The 21,199-nt window shown below is 43.6% G+C and overlaps 1 protein-coding gene across 2 annotated transcripts in view; it reads left to right on the top strand.

Annotated features, from left to right (window-relative positions):
* Positions 1-19,142, top strand: part of LOC121005333 (cytosolic carboxypeptidase 2-like) — a 141,855-nt gene extending 122,713 nt beyond the window's left edge. For both annotated transcript variants that reach the window (XM_040438005.1, XM_040438011.1), the window contains exons 15-20: positions 1,641-1,751; positions 5,366-5,419; positions 5,846-5,900; positions 12,558-12,737; positions 14,488-14,698; positions 18,550-19,142. In XM_040438005.1, the coding sequence (XP_040293939.1) occupies positions 1,641-1,751; positions 5,366-5,419; positions 5,846-5,900; positions 12,558-12,737; positions 14,488-14,698; positions 18,550-19,003 (1,065 nt within the window). In that variant the 3' untranslated portion in view covers positions 19,004-19,142. The remainder of the gene's footprint in view (positions 1-1,640; positions 1,752-5,365; positions 5,420-5,845; positions 5,901-12,557; positions 12,738-14,487; positions 14,699-18,549) is intronic.
* Positions 19,143-21,199: the final 2,057 nt, after the last annotated feature.

Raw genomic sequence — 21,199 nt, 5'->3', positions numbered from 1 at the left:
TCAGGAGACTACTGCATACTGTGTAGTTATTGAGCCTATTGTTGTACAAACCCTATGCACTAAGCTCCCTCTAGTGGTGGCTGCAAGTAAACAGAGTTTGTAGCTTTATATCTAAGCAGGGGATTTAGAAAACGGTGGGGTTCTTTGATACCTCCTGTGCTGCCGCAGAATGCGCCTAATTTATGACAAGGTGCAGGCCTCATCATAAATTAGGCGCATCCTCCAGCAGTCTGTGCGCCTAGAGTGAAATCTGCCACAGCCCCTGACTGGAGTAATGTTAGTAAATGTTAGTGAATTTGCGGGGACTGATGGCTTGGCCCTGTTTCTGCCATACCTCCGCCACTCCCCAGTGACGAGGACAGCATTTATTAAATGATCTTCGTTGCGTTCACGTCATTATAAAAAAAAAAAAAAGGTGTTTAGTTACTTTTGTTTCTGAGTGGAACCTAGCACGGTCATTAGACCAGCTTTACAAGAATGGCAGAGATCTGGGTATAATGGTAAATCTGGGTGCAAATTACAGTAATGATAAGCATTATGGCTGTTACTTAGCTTTTCCCAGAAACATATACAGTATAACTAAGAAATGGTTAAAGAAAGCCTTGCAAAACTGGACAGAATAATACAACTCTAGGACTTGTATTTTTTTGATTTCTAGAAGGAAATTGTTCTCCTATTTATCCATCCCGCCTCCTTGAAGGCGCCACAACCGCTTGTTATGATAGGTCCTCTGCTATCTATATGTGGATAATTGCTGTCATTTTACGGACGCGATAAACACCTCATCAAAGCCTGTGGGTGTTTTAATCACTGGTTACTGCCTGACAATAGTACACAGCTAACGCTTTTCAGTGCCTCCAACCACAAACTCTTCACTAAATATTGAGTCTTCTTCTCCTGTTTAAAAATTCTAGTCAGCCATTTCTTAGGTATAGATTTCTGGGAAAGCTCAGTAATCACCAATATGTTTGTCATTAAAGCTCCCACAGGGGTTTTCACTCAGCATTTACAGGCGGATTGGCCATAGACCCTACAGGGAATTTTCTTGGGCCAATGCCCAGGGGCTGTCCGAGCCCTCCTCAGCACCTGAATCTGAATATTTTTGAAATTGCATGTAATTAAAATGTATTATAGCTACTGAAATCTGTCTGTATAGCGCCACCTACTGTTTGCTCTTTTACTCATTTCTTCGTCCTGCTCACTGAGCTGGAAGCACATGCTCAGTTCTATCATTCAACTGCCACTAGCTGCAGCATACAGGACAGACTCCAGCTTGAAATTAATGCAGAGCAATTGCAGCAATGAATGGCGAGCTCTGGATCCATGTAAGGTACAGGGCTGGTTCTAGCTTTGTTAGAAAGAAGTTATGTGCTAGATTATACAGTATGTGATTTTTATATTATTCATGAAATAACCCTTTTAATAATGCACTGTATAGTATGGTTATATGTGCGCTGTAAGGCAGTAGCCCATATAGGAGTGTCACCAAAAGAAGGCACCAGCCAACAAAAGGTTAGCCCTCTACTTAAAAATTGTTCCCCAACCTATGACTCTCCAGCAGCTGCAAAACTAAATTCTGGCGGCTGCTGGGGACATGAGAATGGACTATGTAGATGATTTACAAATCTTTATCTTCTCAGTCAGAATTCAGCTCTGTCAGGAAGCTGCACAACCTTAACAAAGTGTCCAAAAAAAACAGGATGACCAAGCAGCAGAGGACACCTCTCTTCCAAGACATAAGTGCTACAAAGGTATGTATTCTGTAAGAGGCTTACTGATCTTGTCAATACCAATCCATAGTTCCTGGAATGTCCTATCAGTTACACTTTCCATCCACCATCTTGAAAGCCACCATCTTGGGACATGGACAGAGCACTGGGTAACTTCATTTGGAAAGACTGAGCTATGATTGATCTGTTCTGATAGAGCATCTATGTGGTGTTACATGCCAGGAATACAGGACTGTAATGATGAATCCTATATGTCCTGGGATATCATTTTCAGAGAAGGAGACACTGCGTGCAGCTGCCAAGTCACAGTGTAGGCGCTGGGCGTCTTTTAGAGCAAATGGGGCACTGAGCGGCAAGCTCCACAGTTTCATCAGTAGAGTTTTCTCAGAACTGCAAAGCTGCATATATAAAACAGGACTGCCATACAATTCCCTAAATAATACAGTACAGACCAAAAGTTTGGACACACCTTCTCATTCAAAGAGTTTTCTTTATTTTCATGACTATGAAGGCATCAAAACTATGAATTAACACATGTGGAATTATATACATAACAAACAAGTGTGAAACAACTGAAAATATGTCATATTCTAGGTTCTTCAAAGTAGCCACCTTTTGCTTTGATTACTGCTTTGCACACTCTTGGCATTCTCTTGATGAGCTTCAAGAGGTAGTCCCCTGAAATGGTCTTCCAACAGTCTTGAAGGAGTTCCCAGAGATGCTTAGCACTTGTTGGCCCTTTTGACTTCATTCTGCGGCCAGCTCACCCCAAACCATCTCGATTGGGTTCAGGTCCGGTGACTGTGGAGGGCAGGTCATCTGGCGCAGCACCCCATCACTCTCCTTCATGGTCAAATAGCCCTTACTTTCAAAGTTTTCCCAATTTTTCGGTGTACTGACTGACCTTCATTTCTTAAAGTAATGATGGCCACTCGTTTTTCTTTACTTAGCTGCTTTTTTCGTGCCATAATACAAATTCTAACAGTCTATTCAGTAGGACTATCAGCTGTGTATCCACCTGACTTCTCAACGCAACTGATGGTCCCAACCCCATTTATAAGACAAGAAATCCCACTTATTAAACCTGACAGGGCACACCTGTGAAGTGAAAACCATTTCAGGGGACTACCTCTTGAAGCTCATCAAGAGAATGCCAAGAGTGTGCAAAGCAGTAATCAAAGCAAAAGGTGGCTACTTTGAAGAACCTAGAATATGACATATTTTCAGTTGTTTCACACTTGTTTGTTATGTATATAATTCCACATGTGTTAATTCATAGTTTTGATGCCTTCAGTGTGAATCTACAATTTTAAATAGTCATGAAAATAAAGAAAACTCTTTGAATGAGAAGGTGTGTCCAAACTTTTGGTCTGTACTGTACATCCATACAGTATCCCTACAATACCACCATAAAGTGCCAGAATAACAGCGCCATATATTGCCAACACATAACTGCCATTCATTGGCCAAGAAATGACATTTAATATTCAAATACATCCATACAATCCCTAAATCATGTTACCATATACTGCCTAAATTTATTACTTCTAAATAATACTTTCAGTGTCGAAATAATACCACTAGGGATGAGCGAATCGACTTCAGATGAAACATCCGAAGTCGATTCGCATAAAACTTTGTTCCAATACTGTATGAGGTTTTCACTGCCTGGCTCGGTCAATCAAAGTGGAGATGGTGTGGCAGTTTCAGAGAGATCTGAGCATCTAGGAGTAACAGCAACGCCCCCATTGCTCCTAGAAGCTCATTTGCATTTATGAAATACTTTGCAAAGTCTCGCTAGACTTCGCATAATAACTTCATAAATTATTTTGTACTGTAAAAAAACATTTCCTGTTTTATGGAATCGACTTTGGATGAAACATCCGAAGTCGATTCGCTCATTCCTAAATACCACCATATAATAATTAAAGTGCATCTGTCAGCAGATTTGTACCTATGAAACTGGCTGACCTGTTGTATGTGCGCTTGGCCGCTGAGGGCATCTGTGTTGGTCCCATGTTCACATGTGCCCGCATTGATGAGAAAAATGAAGTTTTCATATATGCAAATGACCCTCTAGGAGCAATGAGGGCGTTGCTGTTACTCCTAGAGGCTTAGATCTCTCTGAAACTGCCACGCTATCTCCACTTTGATGGACCGAGCCAGGCAATGAAAACCTCATTACTCCTACCTGGCCCTGTCAATCAAAGTGCAGAGAAGAGCCTCTTGGTGTAACAGCGACGCCCCCATTTCTCCTAGTGTTATAGGCTGGCGGCTGCGCTCTGCTGAGAGCAGCACCACCGTCATCAATGTCAGATCCATACCTTTGCTGGCAGGCGCTCTTCCCAACAGCTGGCACCACCACGTCCTATTTCCTTGGTGATAAGGCCGGGCTTGCAAAAGCAGGAGCACTGGCCAATGAGATTGAGTGTTGGCTCGTCCAGCGTGGTGACGTCACCAGTCACATGATGCAGGATACATCACATGATCGGAAGCACGGCCCATTTAATCCAGGCAACTGCTGGCCACAGTGCCTCTGATTGGTTTCTGCGCTGTTCTAGCCTGAGTTATTACTTACTTTTGACTCCTGCATTACCGACCTCTGCTTTTTACCAGACTTTGCCCTTTGCCTGACAATTTGGATTTTGACGTGACTTCCTGTTTTGACTTCTGGCTTGGTATGATCTCGATTTCTGGTTTCTGATTTGGGCTTTGTTTGGATCCTCCTAGTATTGACCTTGGCTTGTTAGTTTTTGTCTCAGTGTTAGGTCTACTCTGGTTCTCTTGGACCTCATTGTCTGTTATCTGCTCTGTGCGGCTGTCATTACGTTTTGCTTCTGTCCTATGTACCGTTCTACGTAGGCCCCTGCACTTAGTAAGGAAAGGACTGCTTTCCAGTTGTGGGCCGTTACTTAGGGCGGATTGCACAAGTAGGTAGGGACAGTGGTGTGGGTAGAGTTCAGGGCTTCACTGATCTCTATCATGACACCTGGAGGCTCATTTGCATATAATAAAACATAATTTTTCCCAGCAATGCAGACACATATGAACATGGCACCAACACAGATGCCTTCAGCTGCCAAGTGTACATGTAACAAGTCAGCCAGTGTCATAGGTACAAATCTGCTGACAGATGCCCTTTAACTAACATTTCCTTACAGTGTTCACATAATACCACCATATATAGCTCATATACTACCACCATATAGTAACAACTGCAATTCAATTCTCATAATACCACCATACACTGCCAAGTATTACAGGGTACTTTTAGAGCTGATTTTAATCTAGGTAGTCTCGGGCGCCCTGAGCAAATGCCCAATTTGCCTCCTATTAAAACTGCCCCTAATCCTCCCTTTATAAGAAAACATGAAACAGGTTTACTAAACAAGCAGTTCTGACTGTGGACACTAGAGAGCAGCACAGTACCAATTCTTCTATCTTTGGCTTTTTGTGCTATTGAAATCGGGCATATTCTCTGTGTACAGTATTTTTAGCTAGAATAAGCTAATCTACATCAAAAAAAAAAATTACACAAGCCCATATAATGTACAGTAGATAATACCGACTGTCCTATAAAAGAACCAGACATAGAGCTGTTTGGATCACATTCTAATCCCATGCCTGTGTGACAGGTCTCCATGATCTACCTCGTGTTCAATGCCAAAGGAGAAGTCATTACAACTAAGGTGAGTCCACAGACCATGAATAGTCTATGTGAGGGGCTCAGGAAAGGGACGGTTACAACCTTTAAAAGGTTAAAATTGTATTTCTCCACTGCATGTTAACATAAAAAAGGAAGCAATTTTCCTACATAGTATCCACCGTGTTTATGTCTGCAGCTCCTAAGCAGACCTATTGATGACAAACCAACGCCGTTTATAAGCCCTAAACGTGGGGATCATGATTCCAAATGTAAGGTTTCAAGGGGTTGTCCCATGAAGACACCCCCTGTCCATGTGCCCTATTAAGCACAGCATAGTGGGGGGACCTCTCCCTGGCAAAATCAGCTATTCGGTCTTCCTGGAGACCTGCAGTGACCATGCTGACAGTGGTTATTGGTATTTTTGTGTAAAATTGATCTGTATTTTTTCTGTTCATTATTTTATATCTAATCCCACCCTTACACCAAGAACCAGGATGTCATGGACATTACGAGCACCTTCAATGGTGAGTAAAAATACTGAATGCGCTACTCAAATTTACTACACAGTGGAGGAGATTTATCAAAACTGGTGTAAAGGAAAACTGGCTTAGTAGCCTACAGCAACTAATGAGATTTTCCAAAGGAACACTAAGATAATAAAGCTGGAATCTAAATGGATGCTAGGGCAACTAAGCCATTTTTTTCTTTACACCATTCTTGATAAATCTCCCTCAGTATGTTTGTAGTATATGCAACGTCCGACAGCGGCAAAGGGTCCCTTTAAGATGTTTAAAATGGTACCCAGGTGTAGGAATGGCCGAGTGGTATAGGGTGGCCTACAATGCCCCTTAATGTTTTGTATGTGTCACGGTTCTCCTGCCTGGATACGCTGGACCCCAGGCATTGTCTCCCGAAGCAGAAAATAAGGGGTAGTTGAAATTGGGGGATAAAGGAAATAACTTGAGTCCAGACTTTGTGATGAAGTTCAGTAACAGTGAAGTTCAATATTTTCACTCAAAATTAAATTTTCATATATATTGTTGCTGCTGTGGTGATAATCCATAATCACTAATTATTGTGTTCACATACCACTTGTTTAATAAGATTCCGTCCATAGCAACCGCTCCTCACAAGACTTCTTTCTGACTATCTTCTCAAGATGGCCGCCGATGCCCTTACCCTGACGTAAAGACCTCCCTCCCTAACTACCCAGAATTAATTCGGCTCATCTCGGGAACGCGCAGCCTCACCTCAACCAATCGGCTTTCTCCAGACTTAAACACACCCTCTTCCTCCTGAGTAGTTGATCGCGAATATTCTAATCGCAAATTGTTAGCGTAAATATCAGCACTATCCCGGTCTGATAGGAGGGCGCACACAGCGCTCGGGACTGCCCTCTACTACGTCCTCCGTCTTCTGTATGTAGAAGATAGGAGACGGAGGAGACCTAGCAACGCTGTTTTAGCTGCACCACTAAAATACCTGGGGGAGGAAAGAACATGCTGCAATTACTAGGTAATTCAATGCCTATACAAAAGTATTAACTAGAGAACTAAGGTAAACTTAGTCAGACCAATCCAATTACATAAAAAAATATATTATTACAGTTACCCTTTAAAGGGGTTGGCGCATCTCGCACTTTGGTGGCATATCTCTAGGATAAGCTTCCAATGTCCGATAGGTGCGCGTCCTATCTCTAGAACGGGGCACCCAAAGGGAAGAAGAGTGCACCATGCTTGCACAAAGTGCCCTCCATTGACTTTGATGGGAGTTCTGAAAAGTGCTCTCTGCTTTTTCTGGAACTCCCATAGAAGTGAATGCAGGGTCTTTGCACTTGCCAGTGCGCCCTCGTTCACTTTGGAGGCCCCATTCTAGAAATAGGTGCAGGTACCAGAGGTGGGACCCACAACTATCGGACACTGGTGGCATATCCTAGCGATATGCCACCAAAGAGCGAGATGGGCCAACCCCTTTAAGTCATTTTAGGACACAGTAGTGCCTTCTGTGAATGGGTTGTGAATCTGAGGTTGGATTCTTTTTTTTATTTTATTTTTTTATGTCATTTTTTACATGTGTATTATGCAGTTTTTTTGCAGGAAAAGCGCCAGATGTTAGCTGAAAGGCTATGGGAATTTTAAAACATAAAACACAATTATCCATATTGTCTCGTTTGCTGGCTTAATTCATTTTTCCATCACAGTATACACTTCTCGTTTCCTTGGTTACGGCCAATCCTGCAGTGGTGGTCGTGCTTGCACACTATAGGAAAAAGAATCACTTATTAACTTTCTCTACATGATAAATGCCATTTGCGGAAGTGAGACAGCCCTTTAAAAAAAACCAAAGCAAATTCATGTGTGAAGGAGGCCTTATTTACTCATTAAACCAGTTGTCCCATGGGAACAACTTATCACCTATCCTCCACTCGAGCCTCTGGCTGACCACTAGAACAGGATGTGTCACAGCACCCATTACGTTGCCTTTGTAGTGGTATCATAAATTAGAAAGCAGGATTGCACCAGACTAAAACGGCATCGTCTTTAGCAACAAATCCAGGTTCTGTTTGGGATCCCACGATGGTCAGGTTTGAGTATGGAGGCTTCATGGTGAACACTTGAATCCTGCCTTTGCTGTGGAGCGACATACTACCCCTTCTGCTGATGTGATGGTCTGGGGAGCCACCATATATGACAGTCGGTCACCCCTAGTAGTAATACAAGAGACACTAACAGCCCAGAAATATGTGCAGGACATCCTGCAGCCACATGTGTTCCTCTTATGGCAGGGTTTTCAACTAGCACTTTTCATCAGAATAATGCTTGCCCACACACAGCAAGGGTTTTTCCAGGAATGTCTCCTCTCGATTACATCACTTCCTTGTCCTGTCTGGTCCCCAGATTTATCGCCAATTGAGCATTTATGGGGCCAGCTTGGATGCCATCTTCAGTAACCTACAGATGTGTAGCATCTACAGGACGGGTTGGGAAGGGGGCTGAGCCACTTATATATGTGCAGGAGGGCTAGGATTGGTTGGCGAGGTCACATGATCCAACCCATAAAACACAGTAAGTGACGTGCGCCGGCCCTTAAGGAAATGCTGCAGGTACAGTAGGGGAGGAAGCAGGTCGGACCTCTGGTAAGCAGGTGGACTGGCAGGATGATCTCCAACGCAGAATCTGACCGGAGTGCCAGTCCAGAACTGGAGTGTGCTGACGCAGCCAGGAAAGGCCAAGGATAACCGGATTCACAGACGCTGGCAGCACATAGGAGATCATCTCTGAACGCAGAACCCCTAGTTGCAACTTAACCACCTGCCATCTGGGCCATTTGCCCCCTTCCTGACCAGGCCAAATTTTGCAAAACTGACATATCTCACTTTATGTGGTAATAACTTTGGAACGCCTTTATTTATCCAAGTCATTTAGAGATTGTTTTCTCGTGACACATTGTACTTCATGATAGTCATAAATTTGAGTCAAAATATTTCACCTTTATTTATGAAAAAATCCCAAATTTACCCAAAAATTTGAAAAATTCGCAATTTTCTAAATTTCAATTTCTCTGCTTTTAAAACAGAGAGTGATACCTCATAAAATATTTATTATTTAACATTCCCCATATGTCTACTTTATGTTGGCATCATTTTGGAAATGTCATTTTATTTTTTTAGGACGTTAGAAGGCTTAGAAGTTTAGAAGCAATTCTTCAAATTTTTAAGCAAATTGCCAAAACCCACTTTTTAAGGACCAGTTCAGGTCTGAAGTCACTTTGTCGGGCCTACATAGTGGATACCCCCATAAATGACCCCATTGTAGAAACTACACCCCTCAAGGTATTCAAAACCGATTTTACAAACTTTGTTAACCCTTTAGGCGTTCCACAAGAATTAAAGGAAAATGGAGATCAAATTTTTAAATTTCACTTTTTTGGCAGATTTTCCATTTTAATCAATTTTTTTCTTTAACACATCGATGGTTAACAGCCAAACAAAACTCAATATTTATTACCCAGATTCTGCGGTTTACAGAAACACCCCACATGTGGTCATAAACTGATGTATGGGCACACGGCAGGGCGCAGAAGAAAAGGAACTCCACATGGTTTTTAGATGCCATGTCCCATTTGAAGCCCCCTGATGCACCCTTACAGTAGAAACTCGCAAGAAGTGACCCCATTTTGGAAACTAGGGGATAAGGTGCCAGTTTTATTAGTACTATTTTTGGGTACATATGATTTTTTGATCATTCATTATAACACTTTATGGGGCAAGGTGACCAAAAAATTGGTTGTTTTAGCACAGTTTCTATTTATTTATTTTTACAGCGTTCACCTGAGGGGTTCAGTCAAGTGACATTTTTATAGAGCAGATTGTTACGGACGTGGCGATACCTAATATGTATACTTTTTTTTTATTTGTTTCACTTTAACACAATAATAGCATTTTTGAAACCAAAAAAATGATGTTTTAGTGTCTCCATGTTCTAAGAGCTATAGTTTTTTTATTTTTTGAGAGATTTTCTTATGTAGGGGCTCATTTTTTGCGGGATGAGGTGACGGTTTTATTGGTACTATTTTGTGGGACATACGCGTTTTTGATCACTTGGTGTTGCACCTTTTGTGATGCAAGGTGACAAAAATTGCTTGTTTTGACACAGTTTTTTTTTTTTTACGGTGTTCACCCGAGGGGTTAGGTCATGTGATATTTTTATAGAGCTGGTTTTTACGGACGCGGCAATACCTAATATGTATACTTTTTTTTATTTTTTCTATTTTTAACTTTATTTTTTCATTCCTTACTTGGGGACTTTTTTTTTTTACATGTGAAACTTTTTTTTATTTTTTTATTTTCAACCTTTTATTTTTATTTTTTTTATTTTACACTTTTCGTCCCCCATAAGGTCATACAAGACCTCTGGAGGACATTTACTTCACTTTTTTTTTTTTTTTTTTCACTGTTGATTTCTCCTGTAACTGGGGCTGACATAGTAGCCCCAGTTACAGGACAAATACACCCCTAGAGAGGCTGTACAGCAGCAATCCAGCGCTGTACAGCCTCAGAGCAGGGCTGATCGAGGTCTCTGAGAGACCTCACACAGCCCCTGCACTCTCCGGTCACGGCGGTCACATGACCGCCGGGCCGGAACAGGAAGCGCATAGCGCTTCCTTCTCTGCATACACAGCGCTCGGTAAGCGCTGTGTCTGCAGCGATCCGGAAGGCAGGGACACCTGGGCACTGTCCCTGCCTTGTCTTAGGGTTGCCCTGCTGTCACTGACAGCGGGCAACCCGATCAGCAGCTGCACGATTAGCGTGCAGCTGCTATTTCTGAAAGGACGTTCTAAAACGTGCTTTCAGAAATAGACGTCCACCCATAGGACGTTTATATCCTATGGGCGGACGTAAAGCGGTTAAGGGGCATAGTAACAGAAAGCACAGGTTCAGGAAGTGGCAGTCCATTTACGGAAGCCACTGACAGAGGCCTTTCTAGACAGATGGTAGGAAGTCGGTACTGATGGACCAGAGCTTGCTGAATGAAGTTACCGGCTGACTCAGAGTCCAAGAATGCAGGCACCTACAGTGAGACTCCTTTGTGAGAGAGTCACCGGAACTGAAAGTTTCGGAGAGGACTTCTCCTTGTCTAGGACCACCTATCCAACTGACCCTAGGGGAACACCAGGTCGCTTCCTCATGAAGAGGATAGGCACACGAGGCATCTGGTCCAGGCAGACCAGGAGGTACCTGAGAAAGGTACCAGAGGTACAGTCGTTGTCAGCAGGCTGAGTCATTACCAGGAGCAACAGTGCAGGACCGAAGGATGAGGCAGACGCGAAGTCAGACAGGCAATAGGTCAGGGCAGGCGGCACAGGTACAGGTCAGGCAATCCAGGTCGGCAACAGGAGAGTCAAGGCAAGCAGGCAGGGATCAAAGAGGTAGCAGAATGCAGGAACACAAGCGGATATCAGGAGCCTTAGCAGGACACAAGGACTTTGACACTGAGGCATTTGGGAAGGGGGCTGAGCCACTTAAATATGTGCAGGAGGGCTAGGATTGGTTGGCAAGGTCACATGATCCAACCCATAAAACACAGGAAGTGATGCGCGCCGGCCCTTGGGGTCCATTCACACGTCCAATAGAAATGCCTATTCTTGTCTGCAGCTGCGGACAAGAATAGGACATGTTCTATTTTTTTGTGGAGCCGCGGACTCGAAATGTGGATGCGGACAGCACACTGTGGAACGGATCCGGAACCAAAGTGAGGACGTCTGAATGGAGCCTTAAGGAAATGGTGCAGGAAACAAGCAGCAACCAGCGGCCAGGGCTGAAAGGAAACACTGGTAGCAGATCACCGCTGAACATGGCGCCCGGGTCCGAGGTGGTAAGCAGGGGAACAGCGGTGCACAGCAGCCGCTGTTACACTTTTTTTCTGAAAAATCTGCTCGGCAACCAGCATGGCCCCCATCACAGCTCCCACAGGGCTTGTCACCTTACCAATTCCTGCATGTAGTGGTTATTTTTGTGATTTAGTCTTTTATATTTTCAGAAGAAAATGTAAAAAATAAAATACTTTTTTTTCTGTTTGTTTAACATTGTTTTCCATTATGGTCATCTTTATATGGGGGATATGTATCGTTGGCTCATCAGGGTTGAGGCTAGAAGTTGGGACTAGCGGTGGCTTCGGGCTTTTTATTTTTTTATTTATTTAATATTTGCTCATTTATTTTATTTTACACTATCCCTCCCCATAAGGTCATACAAGACCTTTGGGGGACATTTTTAAATGTCACCATTTTTTATTGCTTACTTCTCCCTGGAACCGGAGCTGACATATTTGCCACAGTTAGAGGGTAAATGCAGCCTCCTGAAATAGAGTGTAGAGCTGTTCTTGGTCTACAAAAAAAACTGAAGCTCCTGCAGCTAATCAGCTCCTGGTGAGAACATGATCGCTGAAACTGGAGAAGCCATTGCTGCTTACTAAAACTGTATACAGTGTGCTCCCTGAGTGCAGGGTGTGCAGTGATCAGGCAGGGAGGGCAGTAATCTGTCTCTGTATTTTCTATGGGGAGTCTGGCTGTCTCTGACCACTAGCTGCCCTCTTCTGCAGCTGTCCAATCGCGTCTGCATAGCTGCTAGATGTTTTAAAATGTTGGATGTTGCCTAAAAAGTTTTTATTTTATTTTGCCAGGTATTAACTGGAAGAGGCCACTCCCATTATTTAAAAATCTGCTTTCACAGCGATGCCCATTCAACAGTATTCTAGAGCCATGCTGCTACTACATCAGTCCAGATACCAGCAACTCCTTCAGAACTAATACTGCCATCGACACATGTGAGCATGGGTCTGGTAATAGAGCGCACAATTCAGGTGAGTGGCACAAGTAGCTCATTAAGGCCCCTTTCACACGGGCGAGTTTTCCTCCCGGGTGCAATGCGTGACGTGAACGCATTGCACCCGCACTGAATCCTGACCCATTCATTTCAATGGGGCTGTGTACATGAGCGATGTTTTTCACGCATCACTTGTACATTGCGTGAAAACCGCACCATGTTCTATATTCTACGTTTTTCATGCAACGCAGGCCCCATAGAAGTGAATGGGGCTTCGTGAAAACCACATTGCATCCGCAAGCAAGTGCAGATGCAATGTGATTTTCACAGATGGTTGCTAAGGAGATGATAATAAATAGGGATGAGCCCCGGGACCCCATTAAAGTCCATTTACTTTATTATTTTCCATTCTAACATGGTTATAATGAAAAATAATAGCATTCTTTAATACAGAATGCTAAGTAAAATGTCCATTGAGGTTTAAAAAATAATAAAAAAAATTACCTCATCCACTTGATCAGGCAGCCGTTATCATCTTCTTTCTTCTTCTTGCAGGACCTGCAAAGGACCTGCGCTGACGTCACGTGGTGAGCGCGGTTACGTCAGCGCAGGTCCTGCTGAATGAATATAGAAGGTTCTTCTATCTTCATTCAGTCCATAATGTTCCAATCTGTATAGTAAAGCTCATGTGATGTGTGTTTAAAATAGAAAAATGGATGGTAAAGGGCACTACAAATCGCAGCATGGGAAAGATCATACCAATAATCCAGTTACCCGGCATTCAGGTCCAGAGAAGTGGTGCCCGCGGAAGGAGATCCAGGCTGGGGTTCTCTTCAAGTAGCAAAATTTTAGAAAATCCGCAACACTCTCCAATTTGTGCAAAAAATGTTTTTTATTCCATCAGCAGCTTACATTGCGATGTTTCGACTTAAGCAAGTCTTTATCAAGCAGTTGAGAAGAGTGAAGTGCACTGTGTGTTTAAATAGTTACCATAAAGGTGGGAGTGGAAACTATCCCCCATTAAGTGGGTGTGTTCAAATAACTAGACATTCATACCATTTTACCAGAAGTCTAAATATTAAGAAATAGCCAAAAGATCACTTAGTGGGTGGAAATCCATGTGGCTCCCAAGGGGCTCCCAGGCAGGTGCCAAAGTTCGGCGTGTCCAGGTTCCGACTGCGCAGATGCCTGCCATCGTGCAAAAATTTAAATTAGCCAATAATATAGCAGAACGTCAGTATGGAAGCATGACATCCATTGTTGCTAGGCAGAATTTTATCAGTAACCAGTCCTCATGCCCGTCGTCACTAGTTGATAGGCAGATTTGTGTTATATATATATCAATCATTCCTGCAAGGTTTGTTGATTCTAATCTTAATTCCAATATCTGCTATCCGGAGGGCAATTAAATATCTTTTAGAAATCTACATATAGTGGCCACTAAGAAGTTAGTTTAGAAAAATTCATTAAATTCAGAAGTGAGTAATTCCTCAAAGCAGATTACTGGGTTTTGCCATAACTTAAGATAACCCATAGGTTGGGATCATCTGCCTAGCAACCAGTGACATGTCATAGTTTTATTCCGCCCGCCTCTCAGCATGTTTGCCGTGCTGCCGATTAAACTCCGGCCGCCCCTATTATAGTCAATGGGGCCGGAGCGGACCTCCGGCAGCACGGATCCAGCAGGCTGTTCACCCACCGGAACATCCTGCCGGAGAAGGCTGCCGCTAGTGTGAAAGTAGCCTAAGAATAATCATCTTTTTCTAACAATGAATTTTTTCCTCAAGGTAACTTTGTGCAGCACAAGAGCAAGCCCATGGAGGCATGTTCTCCTGCGTCCCAAAACAGTGATTACAGAGGGAGTGGCCAGAAAAGGGAGAAAATAGACCATCTGAGACATGAGAGGGAAGAGATTTTCCTGCCAGATGTGGCTACCTGTAGACAAGCTCCTCTTAATGGAACAGACATTCTGTATACCACCGCTGCCACCAAAGTCCAGTAAGTGTACACTGCGTGCAGAATTATTAAGCAAATGAGTATTTTGACCACATCATCCTCTTTATGCATGTTGTCTTACTCCAAGCTGTATAGGCTCGAAAGCCTACTACCAATTAAGCATATTAGGTGATGTGCATCTCTGTAATGAGAAGGGGTGTGGTCTAATGACATCAACACCCTATATTAGGTGTGCATAATTATTAGGCAACTTCCTTTCCTTTGGCAAAAAGGGTCAAAAGAAGGACTTGACAGGCTCAGAAAAGTCAAAAATAGTGAGATATCTTGCAGAGGGATGCAGCACTCTTAAAATTGCAAAGCTTCTGAAGCGTGATCATCGAACAATCAAGCGTTTCATTCAAAATAGTCAACAGGGTCGCAAGAAGCGTGTGGAAAAACCAAGGCGCAAAATAACTGCCCATGAACTGAGAAAAGTCAAGCGTGCAGCTGCCAAGATGCCACTTGCCACCAGTTTGGCTATATTTCAGAGCTGCAACATCACTGGAGTGCCCAAAAGCACAAGGTGTGCAATACTCAGAGACATGGCCAAGGTAAGAAAGGCTGAAAGACGACCACCACTGAACAAGACACAAGCTGAAACGTCAAGACTGGGCCAAGAAATATCTCAAGACTGATTTTTCTAAGGTTTTATGGACTGATGAAATGAGAGTGAGTCTTGATGGGCCAGATGGATGGGCCCATGGCTGGATTGGTAAAGGGCAGAGAGCTCCAGTCCGACTCAGACGCCAGCAAGGTGGAGGTGGAGTACTGGTTTGGGCTGGTATCATCAAAGATGAGCTTGTGGGGCCTTTTCGGGTTGAGGATGGAGTCAAGCTCAACTCCCAGTCCTACTGCCAGTTTCTGGAAGACACCTTCTTCAAGCAGTGGTACAGGAAGAAGTCTGCATCCTTCAAGAAAAACATGATTTTCATGCAGGACAATGCTCCATCACAAGCGTCCAAGTACTCCACAGCGTGGCTGGCAAGAAAGGGTATAAAAGAAGAAAATCTAATGACATGGCCTCCTTGTTCACCTGATCTGAACCCCATTGAGAACCTGTGGTCCATCATCAAATGTGAGATTTACAAGGAGGGGAAACAGTACACCTCTCTGAACAGTGTCTGGGAGGCTGTGGTTGCTGCTGCACGCAATGTTGATGGTGAACAGATCAAAACACTGACAGAATCCATGGATGGCAGGCTTTTGAGTGTCCTTGCAAAGAAAGGTGGCTATATTGGTCACTGATTTGTTTTTGTTTTGTTTTTGAATGTCAGAAATGTATATTTGTGAATGTTGAGATGTTATATTGGTTTCACTGGTAAAAATAAATAATTGAAATGGGTATATATTTGTTTTTTGTTAAGTTGCCTAATAATTATGCACAGTAATAGTCACCTGCACACACAGATATCCCCCTAAAATAGCTAAAACTAAAAACAAACTAAAAACTACTTCCAAAAATATTCAGCTTTGATATTAATGAGTTTTTTGGGTTCATTGAGAACATGGTTGTTGTGCAATAATAAAACTAATCCTCAAAAATACAACTTGCCTAATAATTCTGCACTCCCTGTATATATGTAACATATAACTTTATATTGATGCTGGGTAATATCTCATCTGCCATATTTAGTCCATTTGCTAAACTTTTCCAAATCTATTTAAATGAGCTTTAGTCAGATGAGCTTTTAAATTAAGCCACCATGTTTGTGTACATGAGGAGTAGCGACACATCAGACCATTATATGACTTCTACTCTGCATTTTCACTAGTTTTATCGCACTGCAGGCTTTAGCTCTCCATTCTCCCTGAACGAGTGGGTGTAGACTAGCTGCTATGATGTTTCCCATAGACCACACATGGAGAAACCAGGAGATTCTTCTCCCGTAAAGCTGATAATGTACAAACTTAATATAAAACACATGTAAAGCAAATGTGAACCTGAGAATATTACCACCAAAAATGAAAAAATGCACACTAAGCATAATAATATTGAACTGCAATATTTGCACAAAAATTCTATGAAACACTTCAGAGGTAGACATATACCCATGTTACTCCTAACTGTGTGTAGCTTACCTTCTGAAGCACTAAGTAATGGAGAACATTATACAGCAGACCTAAGAAGTGTAGATGCGAATCCAGCAATGAAATGAGACAATAAAACTCTAGCCAGCAGCATGGTATGTGTGTCTCTCCATCTCTCCAGCAGCCCCCCCTCCTTCTCCTCCCCTTCCCCTCTCCATAGATTTCTTTGTAATCAGATCCTTCAGTGAGCTGCTAACTTGTCTTCAAAGAAGACCACCAGTGACGGAGTCAAAGATGCAGGTGAGAAGATAAGGCTAACCATCTGGTCCAGTCCAACAGAAGAGCAACTATAGCAGACATTACTGAAAAATGTTGGTGGTGAAGGTGTCAGAACATAGTGCATCACAGCTTTTTCCATAATGAACACACAGTGCATCACAGCTTTTCCATATGGGAATTGTCTACCTGCAGACTGTTCGGAGTGTTGCTTGTGCAGGAAACTGCTTAGTGACTCCTGACTGGCATTTTCAAAACTCTTGTACTGTGTACAGTTATGTGCTCTAGTTCAAATTTTCTCATACTTGCTTACTGTCCTGGATTATAACCCCCTCCCAAAATATTGTAGACTTGGTTTCACGCATTGCCATCTGTTTAAACTGGAAGTAAAACACACACTTTATCACTATTTTAGTGAGCCATTTCCAGAATTTTACCTGAAACCATTTGGTGTTACTAGAACATCCTTATAGAGCTTCTCCCACTTACAGTACTTTTAGTTACAGAAAGTCCCTAAATATGTATAGAAGTCACGTTGACAGGAATGTGAGAATAATATGAGTAACAAGGAAATGTTAGTATATTCAAGTAAAAGTCTGGTGGGGGGGGGCACTTATTCCTACTTATGGTATTTTTGGTTTCCTCTTTATATTTTCTGTAGTCTATATTTTCTTTATACTGTATTTTTTATAGTCCCCTTTGGCGTGTCCCCTCCTTTTGGTCCAGTGTGCTTTTTATGATTTATGCCTGTCCTGTCCCTTTAGCTCAGGCATCCTCAAACTGCAGCCCTCCAGCTGTTGCAAAACTACAACTCCCAGCATGACCGAACAGCCTACAGGTATCAGCCTACAGCAGGGCATTGTGGGAGTTGTAGTTTTACAACAGCTGGAGGGCCGCAGTTTGAGGATGCCTGCTTTAGCTGCTGATGCTCAGTGGGCCACTGCACACAGTGACACAGCCACCAAACTCTGCCATCATCACTGGTTGGAGTACCACATTCTCAAACCTGGCCTGTACTAATACAGAACCATCTGGGAAAACCTGCACTGTGAACTGTTGGAATTATGTTCTGGATGTACTACAACCCTCATTTTGCACTTCAGTGGCTCGAGGGAAAAAAGAGTGCGCCCTCTTTCCACTGCCCTACCCCTAAGGATCAACAGTGTGAGAAGAAACACTGTGATAGACTTTTGCATTTAGAGCCTCTATCAGTCCCATCCTCCATTCTGGCTCCTCAGGGGCTTGCGGCATATCCTTTCAAAGGCTCATAGTGGCACAGAAGAACAGCCTGTAATAAGCTGACAGTCACGCTGGCACAGCCTGATTTGGTGAGAACTCCTGCGGAGATAGAGATGTATGTAGTTCTTTCTCCTTCAAGGAGACCACAGTATTAGCAAACAAGGAGGAGAAAATCACACCTTGACAATTATTATTAAATGGCACAAGTGACTATAGCTGACACCATATTACGGAGTAATTCTATCAATCACAATTGGTCATTTGAACATTTTTTCACACATTGTCATATTTTATCTTTTGTTCCCCTACAGAAAAGTGCAGAACATTTTGCCGAAAATGATGTCCCATCCTCATACATCACACAAGTCATCCACAAGAACCAGAACACTGCCCCCTACCAAGGTCAAAATTAAATCAACAGTTGAGTATAATAAAGGGACAGTACAGAAAAGGAAATTGGGAAAGCTTACTGGCCCATGCCCCCAGGAGGATCATGTTACTACTGACCATGCCAACCTGGAAGCTGCTGCTAACCTCCCTGCTAACACCTGGAAGGACATCCTTATTGGACTACAAACGGGTGAAGGGGGAGGGTCTGTAGAAAGTATTATGCTACATCAGGATACTGACCATCCTATACCTGTACCACCTAAGGGGCATATGCTAAAAGATAAGACCTCTAATGGGTTTTCAAAATTCACAAGGAAACCTGGACAGAGAGTCAGTCTGGTGCCTCTTCCAAAAACAGTCCCATCCTCCGACTGATGTATCTTTTGATCACGGCTCAATTCACAGCCTTCTACTGTTGAGGACCCTTCATTAGCTGAACTATGTACAGTTTAAAGGGTTTGTGATAATTCCAAAATTCACCAATGCCTTCAAATGCTGTAAAAAATGATTACAGGTCCATGATTAAGGTATTGGTTGATACTCCGGGTCTTCACCAACACTTAGCCCCACCATTCCTATACCCGTCTACCCACCATTATCCCCCCGAAATAACCACACCACTCATCAAATGGATTTAATTGGCCACAGCAGCCATTTATTATTAATATAAATACATAACATATATATAACATAACCACAGACGAAGGAGGTCCTGGAAGCCCCAAATTGTCCACTTACAAACCACACGGCAAATCCACCTTGCCTCCAGCCGCAGTATACAAGCTCGGAGACACCCGGTGGTGGACGCCTCGCCAAACCGAACAGGTAAGCCCCACCATGAGAGTCCAGCCCCCACCAACCAGCCCTCTCAACCTCAAATCCCGATCCGTAGTCCCAGCTTCCAGTACCTCCTACCGCCTCGACTGCCATGACATACTTTTTTTTTTTTTTTTTTTCTCACCACAACAAACAACCCACATAACCGCCTCTTATTGCCTTATATCTACTCCAATTAATATCCCCGTTATCAAACCAACACGCCTCTTTCCGTCCACGAACCTGGCTCGCTCACCTCCTTATCTCACCTCCTCACTACTTCCAAATATATGGGAGGGTGGGTGGGAGTTTTCTTTTTCCACAAAATGGCACCCCTCACCTCAGTACACCCCCATAAATAGCCCCCCAAACTCCTCCCACTATAGCAACGCCCCCCACCCCACCATTCAATTCAAATAACTTAACCCCTTAACCCACCAGACCCTACAACCAAACCTAATCATGCTGGCCTACCCTTAGCTGCGCCCTAGTCCGGCCAAACTTGATTAAGGTATTGGTTGATACTCCGGGTCTTCACCAACACTTAGCCCCACCATTCCTATACCCGTCTACCCACCATTATCCCCCCGAAATAACCACACCACTCATCAAATGGATTTAATTGGCCACAGCAGCCATTTATTATTAATATAAATACATAACATATATATAACATAACCACAGACGAAGGAGGTCCTGGAAGCCCCAAATTGTCCACTTACAAACCACACGGCAAATCCACCTTGCCTCCAGCCGCAGTATACAAGCTCGGAGACACCCGGTGGTGGACGCCTCGCCAAACCGAACAGGTAAGCCCCACCATGAGAGTCCAGCCCCCACCATAAGGGGCCCTCTCAACCTCAAATCCCGATCCGTAGTCCCAGCTTCCAGTACCTCCTACCGCCAACAACGCGCAACTTGACCCCCCGCACCCCTCAAGCTTGCGCGTTCCGCCACACCCCCAACGCTCTCTCAATGCCATCCTGCAACCCTAGTGACCACAAATCAATGCCCACCGCATTTAAATGCACTCCATCCCTTCTCCAGAACTCCCCCACACCATCTTCCAACTCCCTATGCCTCACAGCCACTGCACCATGCTTCGCCACAAACTTCCCTATCGCTCTATTCACTTTAATCCTCGCCTTATTTATCCTCTCGACCGACCGTGCATCCCGCCATCTCTTACGAGGCACAATGTCAGACCATACAACCACTATCCCTGGAAATAACGACCAAATCCTCAACAAATCAAATTTTACATCCCGAATCAAGTTACGCACCGGCGTAACCCCCAAATCATTCCCCCCACAATGCACAACCAACACATCTGGAACACGATCCAAACGCGCAAATTTATGCACCTCCCGTAACACCCCCCCCCATAACATGCCCCTAAACCCCAACCACCTCACTACCGCAACTTCCTCCGACAACCCCAACTGCCGACCCTGCTTCCTGACGTCCGCCCTAAGCGCTCCCCACCAAACAAAGGAGTGGCCCAGGATCCAGACGAGAGCCGTCGAGTAACCTGAAACAACAAAAAACACATTAAGCATCAAAAACCCCACCAACCCCACTCAAATCAAACTATCCAGCCTGACACACGACCTGAACCTAACCGATTCCCATCTCCCCAATCTCATAATCTGCTCGTCACTCAACCCCAGCCTAGCTGCCTCAGTAGCAGCCCCAATCCTAAATGAATGACCAGAATACCTTGCAGACTCCAAACCCAAAGCTGACAGACACTTT

This window comes from Bufo bufo, chromosome 1, assembly GCF_905171765.1.
Source record: "Bufo bufo chromosome 1, aBufBuf1.1, whole genome shotgun sequence".
Classification (NCBI taxonomy): Eukaryota; Metazoa; Chordata; class Amphibia; order Anura; family Bufonidae; genus Bufo; species Bufo bufo.
The sequence above is the reverse complement of the archived record's forward strand: the minus strand, read 5'-3'. Positions and strand labels throughout refer to the sequence as shown.